This window comes from Loxodonta africana, chromosome 9 (genome assembly GCF_030014295.1).
Source record: "Loxodonta africana isolate mLoxAfr1 chromosome 9, mLoxAfr1.hap2, whole genome shotgun sequence".
Taxonomy (NCBI): domain Eukaryota; kingdom Metazoa; phylum Chordata; class Mammalia; order Proboscidea; family Elephantidae; genus Loxodonta; species Loxodonta africana.
In genome coordinates this window covers 83,764,869-83,779,199 of record NC_087350.1, presented here as the reverse complement: position 1 = coordinate 83,779,199, position 14,331 = coordinate 83,764,869, and the positions used below count along the sequence as shown (strand labels likewise).

Below are 14,331 nucleotides of genomic sequence, written 5' to 3'. Positions count from 1 at the left end.
AGGTCAGCCCTCCCATCTTTTCATAATGAAAAGCTATTTACCTCAACCTCAGAGATGAACAAGAAGTTTGCAATCCTTGAAGAAAGTAGGCAGCAAGGCAGATAACCAGCCTACCACCCTCTCTAGCCAATTCTCTCTCCCTCCCTCCAACTCCGTAAGAACCCAGGTTCCAGAATAAGAAAGAACCAATGTAAAGTCAAAAGAGAAGGAGCTCACCCTGGCACTGAGCAAGTAATCTGCTCTCTTAAACCTCAGTTTTCTCATCTGTAAAATGAGAATGATAACAACCCTCAGAGAGTTACATATATGTAAATTGCTAGCAAAACGCCTGCTATACAACAAAGCACACGCAGTAAATATTAGTTGTTGTTATTTATTTCACAGAAGGAGAAACATTCCATAAAAACGTAACTTCAATGACTTAGGTAAATGCCACAGAAATTCATTTCACTAAAAGTTCTAGCAAGACTTGCTAAAGCATTCAACACCAGAGAGGCAGAGCAAAGTCCAACGCCTCCCCTGAGCAAACTACCCTTACCACAAGGAAAGCCATTTTGTACATGTTACAGCATTCTTAACTCTGAGAGACTTCATTTAAAAACTAAACTGTAACAAACAAGGTTTAGGATTATGTTAAAACCCACTGATCAATAAACTCACTAAAAATGGACAATCCACTGATTAACTTCACATTACTATAAGAAAAAAAAAGTTTAAGACATAAAATGACTTCTGATGCAACAGAGAATGCATAACACCATCATTGCCAAAAAAAGCTGAACTTGAATCTAATGCATAACGCTAACTTAATATTTACAGTAAAATTAGGGGTTAAAGGAATAAGCTAAATCACACCACAAGAAATCAGTGCAGAATGTGAAACGACATTCTACAGGACAACTGACATGGTTTTAACAACGAATCAAAGGCATGGGGAAAAAAGGAGGAGGTACAAAGGGGGATGAATCAGTGAAAAGAGAATCAAAATATGTAACAAATGCATGGATCTTATTTGAAACCCGATTCAAATAAACCAACAATGAAAAGACATTGTTTTAAATAATAAAAAAAAACTTATGTATGGATCAAGTATTAGATGATAAAGACTTATGATTTTTTAAGGTGTGATAATGGCATTACAGTTACGTATGAAAGTGTCTATATTTTTCAAAGGTGCTTCCTGAAGTAATTAGGGTAAATACGACCCAAAAATCTTCCTTAAACTATCTCTAGAGACATGGAGGAAGGAATGGAAAGGGAAAGGAAAAAGGAAGGAGAAGTAAGTGTGACAAAAATCTTAGGTTGTTGAATATGTGAGGGTACATGGAGTTCATTTAACTAACTACTCTCTCTATTTTCCGTATGTTTGAAATTTATCACTTAAATTAAAAAAAAAAAAAAAGGCTAGCGAAAGGATTATAGTTAACGCGTTGGACAATGCCAAACTTGTTCTGATCGTGCCTAGAAAATTAGTACATAATCTTCACTTTTTCTGACCTCTGGAAATCATTTATCTCTGGCCCGTAAATAACAGTTGAATGAACAAACAACCAAGAGAACTGGTAGTATATGTGCTACCTACATTATTTCTACCCTTATTAATATTTCTGATAAAAAAAATTGTGCCACTGTGAAATGCCCATGTGGAGAACAGCCCCAACTGCACTGAACAATGCTTCAAGCAAAACTGCATTTCATTCAGGTCACCCTCCCACTGAACTCAAAAAAGGTGTGCATATTATATTACATATCTTAACGTTATAGCCTTGAGAAAATTTATTCACGACTTTAAAATCTATGAAACTACATTCCTAAAATGGCTAAATGACTTTCTTAATTGATAAATGTAAGCAGTGATCTCTACCAGGGAACATTTTGAAGGGGAGGAGGGAATCAAGGAGCTAATAATTTCAGTTTTAAGATTGGTATCACATATATGAGTAAAACACATCTGTCAAAGCCCAATACAGACGAATTTGATAATGACTTTTGGTCACAGAGCTTCAAGTTTTACGTTATGGATATAAAGGACTTTCTCAGCTCATCTGAAAACAACCAACAGGTTTCCTCAAAACTACTTAATCCCAACAGTTCATTCATAGGCATCAGTAAACAAATCAGGAGATTTCATAAGATCGACCATTCTTTCAAAGGGCACTGTCATTTCTATTCAGAATCCAGTAAAGCCTGCTTTCTTCTCTCGGATCACAAGCACTTACTTCCCCCTTACTGGGCTTACCTCTACCATGGGCTCGTTTGCCACGATCTGAAGACTTGTCCCCTTGATTGCAATTGATTCCATTCTCTTCGCCCCTAACTAAGAAAAAAAGAGCAGAAAAGGCTACTTTCCTTTTCTAAACCTCTTGTATATGATGATTCCTGACAACTATTAAAAGTAGGAACAAAAATACAAGACTTTTAAAAAGGCTACAACGCAACCCAAGGGCTCAGAAAACTAAAAAACAAAATGGCTAAAAAAACTGAATGACAGGACTTCTTTCTTAATTCACAGGTGAAACTTCTGAAAGGAAATTAAAATAGTAACATACTGCTTTTTCTTTCTTCTGTTTGGGCTCGCCCTCACCTAAAGTAAGTCTGCTTCAAAAAACCACCTTTGCTACGCAGCTATGCAATACACCACAAAATTTGCTCAAATTATGTTCAGTTCAAAGCCTAGGAAGGAACAGAAAAACACAGTAGCAATACCAAGGAAATACTGAATCCTTGGAAAAAATAAAGTGTTAGACACAAGCTTTTCTAGGATGCAATTCAGAATATGCCAACACACATTCTTCTCTTCTCAACCCCATATTGGCATTAATAATTCTCTGTAGTATGGCAGCATTGTAACAGATGTTGGCATGGCTTGCTCCCCTCTCCTCTTCTAGGGCTTAAGACAAACGAGTTCTCAGCGAGGACTTTCCTCGGTCCCTCCATTTAAATTTGCCATACCCCTTCCCATAATTCCTATCTCTTTGTGCTTTTGTTTTTCCCCATAGCACTTAACACCATTAAAGTATTATATATCTTACTTCTCTATTAAAAGAGAAGTCTTAGGAGGGCACAGATTTTTATCTGTTTTATTCATTGCTGCATTTCCAACGCCCATAAGAATACCTGCTAAATGGTAGGTACCTCAATAAATACCAGTGGAATAAATGAGCTAGCATAAGTCTCTAGGGTGATATGGTAAATACTTACATTTTATTCATTCATAATTTAACTAGTTTGGTAAGTCTGCAGAGAAGGCAGTCTTGTTTTGGTAAACGGGGTCAAAACCTAGATCTCCCTATTCAACCACTTTCCTCTTAATCTAACCCTTACCCACACCATGAGCATCTGTAAGTGAGGAAGAGAAAACAGCCTTGTCTGTCAGGGAATGAAAACCCCCTTCTGTCTTTAAAATTAGACAGTGCTCTTGATTCAAAACAGAAGGCGGTCTTAAGACACAACTCAATAAACTACCTATAGCCCAGTTCAGTGCTGATATGAAATTGCATCAGTAGGTTCTAATAAACTACCTAACTGTAGCTCACTCCTAAGTGTTACTAACTATGTTAAAGATTGCATTGAGGGAGTGGGTTTACTGGGCACTCACTGGCCTAGTCTTTCAGCTTTTCAATATGTTTGAAAATTTTCATTAAAAAAGTTGAAGAGAAAAGCCTGTACTTACACTCTCTGCCACGATTGCCGCCTCTTCCTTTTCGGTTGTTGTTGCTTCCACGTCCACGACTCGCTTCCCTCTCACTTCTCTTCTCTCTATTCTCCTTGTTTTCTGAACTTTCTTTCCCAAAATTCTTCTTCTTACCCCCTACAGTCTCCCATGATGTCTACCAAAGAGAAGAGCCGTCATTCAGAGTTGTCATTCAAAGTGTATACAACTGTAGAGTGTGCCTGCACTTACCTTTCAAGCCTAATTACCCACAACTTGCAGCTAGCTTGCCTACCATTTTAATTTTTTCCAGATACTTCAGCTTATCACATGATAAAGACAGCAACTGTAAAGATCCTACTGCCATGTGCAGAGCAGAAATAAATTAGTTTTTAGCTGAATTGACAGCATATTATATGTCTTCCCACCATAGAGCTCTTTCCTATAAATCAAACGTCATTTTCCCAAGCTCCCACTCTACATCACTTCCTCCTACCTCAGTGGTAGACTCATGCCTACTAATGCAAAACTTAACTCGAAGACTATATATTACATAAAAATGAGGTTCTAAAAGGTCCAAGAATACTACTTTGCCTAGTCAGTAATCCAAACGAAGCACCTAAAAATATTTTTTAATGAGAGACAAATAAAATTTGGGATTCAATTTTGTTTTTTAAAACAGTACCCAAAAATTCCACCTCTAAAAAGATTCTAATGAAAAGTCATATCAATTTGAATAATCTCTTTTCCCAGTCCCTTACCTAATAATAACAATTCAAATCACAGGACATACCTACAAACTGCTCAGAATGAGACACTATACTCTTCTACATATAATAGTGAGTACATGAAAAAGTAAGTAGAAACTAGTAGGCCAATTTTGGAATTTTCTAGTAATACTCTGCTTGATATTCTTATACTCACTCATAATCTACCATATTTCAAAAGGAATTTGAAGTGACTCAATCCCAGAATAAGTGCAAATAAGTAAGCTTTCTTAAAAATCTTAAGGGAAAAAAATTACTAACTTTGTATATCTAAACATAAGCACTGGAAATTATTAAAATTCAAGGTCAATAGCTAAATTACTTCCAAAACAATAGAAGCCAGCTTTAAAAAGTTTTTTTCTTTTTTTTAATGGAATTTTTGGACTTATATGAATTTACCAACTAGGCATAAAATGACTACAAAAAAAAATATATACAAAGTACAATAAGTAAGTTTCTGCCTCTAAGTTTCGACCAAAAAAAAAAAAAAAATTTGACTAGAGATGAAAAATATCTACACCCAATAGTAGAGTCCCTAGATGGCGCAAACAGTTGGTTACAGCTCGACTACTAAAAAAAAGGCTGGTGGTTCAAACCTACACAGAGGTGCCTCAGAAGACAGGCCTGATGATCTGTTTCTGAAAGGACACAGCCTTGAAAACCCTATGGAGCACAGTTCTACTCTGCTACACATGAGGTCGCCATGAGTCGAAATTAACCCAGCAAGTGGTTTGGCTTTACCCCCAATATTTAAAGTATTCTCAAACAGCTCTGTTGAGCAGGTACCTATTTAACCTTCCTGGAACGCTACCTGGCAAGAAAACCCACTGCCATCAAGTCAATTCCGACTCACAGCGACCCTACAGGACAGAGTAGAACTGCCCCATAGAGTTTCCAAGGAGCACCTGGTGGATTCAAACTGTGGACCTTTTGGTTAGCAGCCGTAGCACTTAACCACTATGCCACCAGGGTTTCTACATTTTATTAGTACACACCCTTTGACCCAGCAATTCATTTCTAGGCCTTTATTCAAAGGAAATAATCTGACAGTTGTACAAACATTTAGGTACAAGCAATCGTCAGCAGACAAAAGTAAAAAAATATGTATATCTGCCTGCTCTGGTTAAGTCCATAAAGGGAGCAGTATGTAGCCATTTAAGACAGTTAAACACATGTTCACAGAAAGAGGTCTATGATGTAAGTGAAGCAAGCTGTAAACAAACAACATATAGAATAGGACTGAGTTTTTTAGTTGAAATAGAAGCCTATGTATAGACTGGAGAAAGTGTTGGTAGCTACCTAAGTGAAAATGTTTAATTTGATTTAACTTTATCTTTCTGCACTGTTTTTTTAATTAGAGAAAACAATTACGCTTATTTACTCCAGAAAAAAGAATCCATAGTCTATGAACTTAATTTATGCTCACTAACATGAACACACAAGTCAACTGTGTAAAACAGAATTTGGTTCTCTTAGGTTAGCAAGACAAAAAAACACATTCCAGAGGTCTTGGAAAAATTATACACGGTAGGGTCAGAACAAGGGGTGTGTGTGTATGTGTGCACACACACAATTTATAATGTCTTTATGCAGCCAGACCTAAAAGAATTCAATCATTATAAAAGGACAGATTTTCTATGTAAAACATCTGAGAGAGAGGGAAACATTTTACCCCATTTCATTCAGCAAAGAATACCCCTAAAGTAAGTCTTGGCTTATGATCTCTACAAAGACTAACAAGAACTTATTTGTGGAGCAAACTACGGAGAGGAACCATGAAGGGGCAATTTGTCTAAGATCATATTAAAGGCTAACGAAATTATCGCGCATTTTTCACAGTGGTATATAAGCATGCATTTAGCCTTTCAAGGTAAACGAAATAATGACAAAACATATCTAACAGAACTTCTGGCAGCCTCTGCCATCTGTATTTTGCTGTCTATAGGATAAGTCTGAAGAAACTTCAAGAGGAAAGGTCTTGCCAGGCACCACCATTTAGCATTCAGAAAAGCAGTTTTCAAGGCTACCTATTTCAAAATCAATCTCCCACTCCTTCAGCTTTGCCAGGAACTAAACAACACAAACAACATACTAAAATCTAATAGTACATTAAATGTAGGGGGGCTGATTACTTCGAAACTATTTTGTCACCTAAACAAAACAGCAATATGATGAATCAAAAAAGTTCAGTATTTATTATCATGTTCAATATTTGCCTTTGTCTGATGAAGCAGGAGAAAAGTGGGATGCAGAACTCAAATTCTAGTAAAAAGACCAGACTTAACAGGATATGCCCCCCAACTCTCTGTTAGCCCAAAACTAAAACCATTCTCAAAGCCAACTCTTCAAAGAAAGATTAGACTGGACTATAAGACGCAAAATGATGCTGGTGAGGAGTGTGCTGCTTAGCTCAAGACACATGACACTATGTGGGCAGCTCCTGTCCAGAGGCGAGATGAGAAGGCAGAGGAGGACAGGAGCTGGTTGAATGCACACAGAATATACAGGGTGGAGAGGAGTGGAGTGTGCTGTCTCGTTACGGGGAGAGCAACTAGGAGCACGTAGCATGGTGTATATAAATTTTTGTATGAGAGACTGACTTGATTTGTAAACTTTCACTTAACGCACAATAAAAAAGAGAAAAAGAATATTTGCTTTTGTGACAGGTATTCTTAAATGAGGAAGATATTTCCTTAAAAATACCATGTACAATTCCGCTAACATCTTTTCAAAGTAATAGTTTTGTGTCAGAAGACACTGGCACAGAATAAGGTTAGCCAATAAGACAAGATGAGTTTGTCTTAATGGCTTAGCTTAAACACTTGCTCCTAGCAACCCTGCAGTGTTTAGCCCCACTCCAATTAATTACATCCCAGCCAGGAGAAGATGCTCCTTGCAGCTGGTCAGCCACAGGTGTTGTAAACAAGGACCAAGTAAGAGACAATGGCAAACAATATGACAGAAAAGATGCACCAACGATGATCCTAAACAAACCAGGGTCTCAGAAGGATTTTCCCTCTGCCTCTCTGTTCTGCCCATAGGCCTCTCGCCCCCCAAAAAGCGTACAGCTTCTGTGTCTGTATTCAGTCCTGATTTGCTATTTTCTGATCTATGAAGAAAACAAGGAGTCAGACACTGGCCCCCACTATGTAATTTTTATGTTCAAGAGGTAACCAGAGACATTCTTTAGGCAACAATTCATCTTTACTTTCTAATGCACAGCCCAGAACCACCTCCTTTGGGTTCAATCCCACATGAGGAGAGGAAGTTAAATCTTAGTAAAACACAGAGAAAGAACTGTAAAGTTAAAACTCAGAAAGTCATCCATCTACCACAGAAAAAGGCAAAGGAAAGAAATCTGCTGGAGTTAAAGGAACGGCAACAGAAAACAGTGTTCTGGCTTTTCTCTACCATAAAAGAAAATAGCCCCTCCAATTAACAATTTGGAAATATTTAGTTTATTCACAGTGATTTCTTTTTATTTTTTGAAGGCAGTTAAGATCGCCAGTTCACTTTGAAAATAACGGAGAGTCGGTCTATGTTGTAGCCATAAGCAAGGAAGTAAACAAAGTTCCCATTATTTTATAAAACTCAGAAAATATATGCCTAAATGTCAGCAAACAAAAATTATCCAAAATTAATTAATCACTTTATTAAATGATGTATTTCCCTAACCAATTCACACATTTGTTGGTGAGTAAGTGTCAACCAGTGTTCTCCAGCATAGAATTTTACCCACAGGTACTGTTCTACTCAAATAGTAAAATATTTTTTCCAATTATCTAACCTTTATACAAACAAAATTCATTTTGCTTTTTTGACATCAAATGAAGATATTCATTTTAGTTTTCAGCTTCTCATGACAGTTCATTTTCACAAAGCCTATTCCTAATACAGCCTGTCCCTAAAAATGAGAACCTCATTAAACCGGATCACTGACAAAGAAGGCATTTTTGTTGTGCTCATCTTTGTAATCCTTTTTAGTTGAATCATTACTTGTTTTGATCTGTTCTGTGATGGTCTCCTCAATCTCAAAATACAGGGTGTAACCTCCACACAGAAATCAAAAAGATTAAGACTGCCTGGTGTGGCTTTAGTTGCACCGTTCCTAAAAATCAAGCGGATGAGCTCCAGTGAGCTACACATTCCCCAAACTTTACCAAGTTTAAAAAAAACTTTTTCTATTTTATAAATATGTATCTGTCAAACTGTCATGAGGATGCGTCTGTATAATATTCACACATAAGCAAATAGATGTACCAGCAAATCCTGGTTTTCTGTTAGTCTAAAGATATAAGGAGTGGTCAGAGGTGATGACTGAGATAAAGAAACATGAGCAGTGGAGCCAAGAGAAATTTTTCAGGTGGCGAAAATGTCCACAGGCCCATAGAATTTTGGAAACTGTGTAAAACTGGAGTAGATGACCAAGTTCTCTTTCAAGTCTTCAGATTCTATGACTTCATGAAGAAGCCATACGTAACAAGAACAGTCATTTCAGGTTAGTGTTGTTTCTGGAACTTAAAACAAATATAGAATGGTACCCATTTATAATGTCCTCCACCCCCACCCACAACCAAGGTGAAGCTGAAGATGTGATCTGGAATTGGAGACAAATCTGAGCACTACAAATCAATTAATAATAATTATTATTAATACTTACTGTATCTGAATTCCCTTCCAGCAATATATTGATAGCTTTGTTCACATCTCCATTACAGTCATGTAGGGCCACTATGCATTCATCCTGATTTTTTCCTGTCACTTCCATAAGCTGTTGAAATTATCAGAAAATTGTTACAGTGAGCCAAAAACACTACTAGATATTAATTTCAATATTCTTCTACATAAAGACAGAAATTATGCAATCCTATACGAAAGATGTCCTCTTCCAGATTTTGAGCTTAACAGTCCAAGAACAAGTTTACTCGTGTGTTTGTGTGTGTGTGTGTGTGTGTGTGTGTCGCCATGCCATGTCCTTTTATAAGTACTGGCAGAGTCAAACTACAAATCAACCTTCCTCCAAGCTGACCAATTATCAGATTTATTAATCAGCAGCACACACACAAATATTTGTTCATATGCTCAACACTCCCAGACCACCCAAGATCAGATAGTTGACTGCTCAAACTTAATTCAATAGCAGGGGGACTCCCAAACTTCTGAACTACTCAAGTATTAGATGGGATTACATGTTTCCCATACCAACAACCATGAGGATGATACAGGACTGAATAACATTTTGTTTTGTTATATGTAAGGTCGCCATGAGTCGGAGTCAACCCCACATCAAGTAACAACAACATGTATCTCCCAAAGACCAAGTATGACTACGTGGCCACCCTTCACAGAACATTCCATCCAACTGTTTCGTACAAGATCAGCATTCCCTACCTGGACTGTCACTGCTTGAATTAGAACACTTCATAGACATACAAAGTTTTAACACCCTAAAGTCTCACAAGTGGAATTCCGCAGCTGTCACAAAACTCACTCTTGGACGTACTGTTCTCTCAAGTTTCAACAGGGTGCTATGTTTTAAGTAATCAAAGAAATTTCCTCAGCTCATTCCCTTTAACAAAGAAGGCTAAACTAAATATTTTCATCACTGGGAACAATCATAGATTAGGTACAATTAGGTTTCTCAAGTGTCAGTGAACAAATCTATGATTTAAGTATCTGTTGTGTTTCAGTTACGTTTAACCATTTTAATACCTACTAGCTGCAGTTCAAAATAGCTTAAGCCCGACATTTCACAAAGCTAATAAAAAAGCCCGTGTAGAACCCAGTTCTTTGCACTATACCATTCTGCATCCCTGTTTTCTTCTATCCATTCTTTTAGGCAGCAGAAGTTCTGCAGTCTTTAGTCATCTACTAAAAATGTCAGATTGTTATCAATAATCTGTATTAATTGAATACCTGCTACATATGACTGTTAAAGTGAACAGTCAACATCAAAACTCCCCCAGTAATAGGATTACTAAGAGACAGACCTCAAGCCAGAACTCAAAACTTTGAACTTATGGTCCGATGCTCTCTTCTTTATATATCTGCTATGCTATTCAGGGAAGAGGCAACAAAATTTGTAGACGTATGTCTCAAAATCTAAGTAGGTCTCATATGTAGACTTATGTCTCAAAACGTAAGTACAGAATACATTCTATAATTTTTAGTAAATCCTTTGTGGCCTTCCAAAAAAATTACCGTTAGCCTGCTTTCAGCAACTATAGGCAAGAACAAAGAGTCTACATAGTAAGGGGCTAAATGTCCACTTTGGGACATTCACTCCAGGGAACAATTACTGGAAGACATATACCAAAGCTTGGAAAGCCTGGCTTTAAGACAGGGGTCATACCTTGTTTTTTAGAATCTTGAATGGAAAGGAAGTCTTATCAGGAAGGGAGCTGAAATTAAGATTAAGATACCAAGAAAACCACTCATTTAAGTTTTAAATAAATACATTTCACTAAAACTTAATGTTATACCTTTCTAACTAGAGTTTGGAATCACACCCATGTTTGAAAAGGCAATTCGACTCTTTCCTAACATTAAACTAAGAAAGTGCCAAATCTACTTTCTATACACAGGTGTAGAAAATGTCAATGTGCTTTCACAAATGTCTAGCCCAGTATTCACATGCAAACCCTAGTAACTCAGAAAGATCCTACTGCCAAGAGGATGAACATAATCAATTCCTTCATTCTGGCCACCTAAAACAGTACTTAATCACAAGTCCAATATTCAATACAAAGATATGAGTTGAGACTAAACAAGAAGCATGCTTTAAAACTAACATCTCAGCTGAAATTCTTAAGCACAATAAGAACAGATTACAAAATGACAGTTATCCTTTGCCAGAAACATACCTGTTTAACTTTAACTTCAAAGTCTGAATCATTCTTATCAAAGATCACCTGAGCGAGACGCATCTGTTCAGCTGTTGCCTGGAAAGCACATAAAATTGTTCATGATTTGAGCACCAAAAATGTAAGTTAGATGCCAAATACTGGTGCTAATTACAGCACTACAATAATAGAAATACTGCTTAACTAAAACAAAAGAGCCTTGAATTTTGGCCTCTCGAATGTATACAACTTGTTCTCATAAGATAAATAAGCATCAAATTAAATAGCATAAAGGTCCCATCCCTTTGACCAACTGCTTAAAGTTATTGTTCGTCTTCACTAGCCATGTGGTTTATTTGAATTTTCTTTCCCTTAGGGAGGGGAGGGATCCAGCACAAGAAAAAGTGGAAGAACAAGAAGCAGTGGAAAAAGTTGCCTCACACTGCCTTAAAACCAGCTTAACCAGCAAATCTCTGTCAATTCTAAAAAGGTATCCTGGTCCGATCTGATAAGAAAAAGATGTATTTAGTTGAATAAAAATCATTTTAAAAGTTACTCTTTTGTGCAGTAAGTTAATAGTAATGTACCAATTTGGTTTCTTAGTTTTGACTAACATACCATGATTATGTAGGATGTTAACAGGGAAACCAGGTGAAGGATATACAGGAACTCTCTGTACTATCTGTGCAACTTTTCTGTAAATCTAAAATTACTCCAAAATAGTTTATTTAAAAAAGAAGGTAATTCTTATTAGCTAAAGTCTATATTAACTCCCAAAGTAAATACAGTTTATACCAAAAATACAATAAAATGTTTTAAAAAAGGAAAAATAAAAAACTAAACCACTTAAAACTACTGAATGACCTTGGAGGAAAAAGCACAAGAATTAATGAACAGCTTTTCTTCTCAGCTTTTAATACATGTTCCATTTTAAATGATCTCAAACAAAACAAGGGAAAGGGGTTTCTTGGCAATTTTAGCTTTATGAGACTGCTTCTCACAAGGGCTTTCCAGTACACATGGGCGGCCTGCTTTTGCCTGCTCTGTCCAGTCGAATGGCCAGTCCCTTCGTCCCAGCCTGTGCCTACTGTGACCTCAGCTTAACTGCTGTAATGCTACTACATTATAGCCAGAATGACATTTGCACAGAAGCTCAGTGTCCACATTTACTGCTGATTTTACCTTAATCCTATCCAATATAAGGGACTGACTTACACTCTCACTATCCCTAACTGCACCTCTACAATCATTTCCCTGACCGATAACAAACTGAGTAAAGGACCAAAGGCTTGAAGTAACCAGGTGAGGTAAAAGGGAAAACCAAAAAGGCAAGATGAGCTCTGGAAAGATGGCACCCTGCATTATACATTTAGGTTTTGGGTAATGGCAACCCTTTGTGAATGAAAGTAGACTGTTGATGACCCTGGTGTAAAAAGCCTACATAAATAATTTGCCCGTTTTCCCTGATATCAATGCCTTCCATTCCTTGACCCTCAAACCTAAAAAATGTGCCTTATTCATTATCCAGCAAATATATTCAGCCTTGTTCCAGACGAAGCAGAGGGAGCAATGGAGTTGGGACACACCGTTTTGTACCCACCACAGTAAAGATGCGTTCAAACAAGAATTGTCAATGAATGCTAATTCTAAGGGGAAAAGTTTCACAAGGACTAGGAGATCTGCACATGGTCTCAAAGAGTCTCTCCAACGGCTGCTTGTTAGTTGTTAAAAGAAACAGTAACTATACATTAGAGAAAATGGACAAAACTTTGACTGAGAGATGAAAATAAACATGACCAATGGGGGATAGATGAACATCATGTACCTCTAAACGTGGTACTCAATATCACTTACAAAGTAGTTCAACAGGAAATCTATAACCTGAATCTAATCATCAGCAAACATCAAAAAACTCAAATTAAAGAACAGCCTATAAAAAACTGACCTGTATTTCCTCAAAACTGCCAATATTATAGAAGATAAAAGCTGAAAAACTGATTAAGATTAAAGGAGAGTGAAGAAACATGTCAACTAAATGCCTTATGTGATGATTCTGTATTGGAAGGGGAAGGCGTGCTGTGAAGAACATTATTGGGGTAACTAACACTACTGCTCTAATAGACAAATTAGAATATGAACTACAGAGAACATTATAGCAATATTAAGCTTACTAAATTTGAGAGGTGAACTGTAGCTATATAAACGAACATCCTTGTTCTTAGGAAATACACACTTAAGTAGTAAAGGGTAAAAGGCAGAATGCATGTAACCTACTCTCAGATGGTTCAGAACAATAAAAAATGTATGCGTATGTTTGTGTGTGTATACACACAGACATAAATACATAAATACAAAGAGTATATGACTGGTTTTAAATGACACAGCAAATGTTATGTTATACGATGTTAAAAATTGGGCGAATCTGGTTAAGGGTAAATAAGAGTTCTCTGAACTCCTGCAATTTTTCAGTAAAATAAAAAACACATAAGTAACAACTTACAACACAACTAGGTACAAGGTATCCCTCACAAACCTCCAGAAACAAAGAAGTGAAGACAAACCATCAACAGATAGGGGACCTGCATGGTATCTCTCTGTGCCACAGAAGGGAGAAGCAAACATAACAGTTCTGACTAATCTAAGGAGAAGAAAATCTCAGAAAGTCAAAAGCTAATTCACTGGACAGTAAAGTGGGCCAATTTGAGAAGAGCAGTTGGAACCGCAGGGTTTTGACCACTTCAACAGTGGGCTAAGTGCAAGGGTTGCAGAAAGGTTTAAATAGGAGGAGATAGTATACTATTATAAACTCTTGAAACTAACCAGCAAGGGCTGCCTTCAACTGGAACTGCTGTGAGTAAAATTAAAATTGAACAATATAGACAGGAAGGAAAGAAAAGGGCCAGATTCAAGGAAGGGAACAGAAATGGTAAGTCTCAGAAAGAAGCCAACACAATGACATAGAAAAAATACTCTTTGAAGTTAGAAAAGCCACCCTGAACCATGCTATCTTCTCCAAGTCCGAGAAAACGAGTTTCACATAAAAATGACCAATAGACACTTGAGATTATGT

The 14,331-nt window shown here is 37.0% G+C and overlaps 1 protein-coding gene across 5 annotated transcripts in view; it reads right to left on the bottom strand.

Moving 5' to 3' along the window:
- Positions 1-14,331, bottom strand: part of UBAP2 (ubiquitin associated protein 2) — a 134,931-nt gene that overhangs the window by 53,683 nt on the left and 66,917 nt on the right. For all 5 annotated transcript variants that reach the window (XR_010323075.1, XM_023545190.2, XM_023545191.2 and 2 more), the window contains exons 3-6: positions 11,283-11,360; positions 9,080-9,190; positions 3,674-3,830; positions 2,240-2,317 (exon numbers count right to left, since the gene is read on the bottom strand). Coding sequence is in view for 4 of the 5 variants with exons in the window: in XM_023545190.2 (XP_023400958.2) it covers positions 2,240-2,317; positions 3,674-3,830; positions 9,080-9,190; positions 11,283-11,360 (424 nt within the window). In the remaining variant the exon portion in view is untranslated. The remainder of the gene's footprint in view (positions 1-2,239; positions 2,318-3,673; positions 3,831-9,079; positions 9,191-11,282; positions 11,361-14,331) is intronic.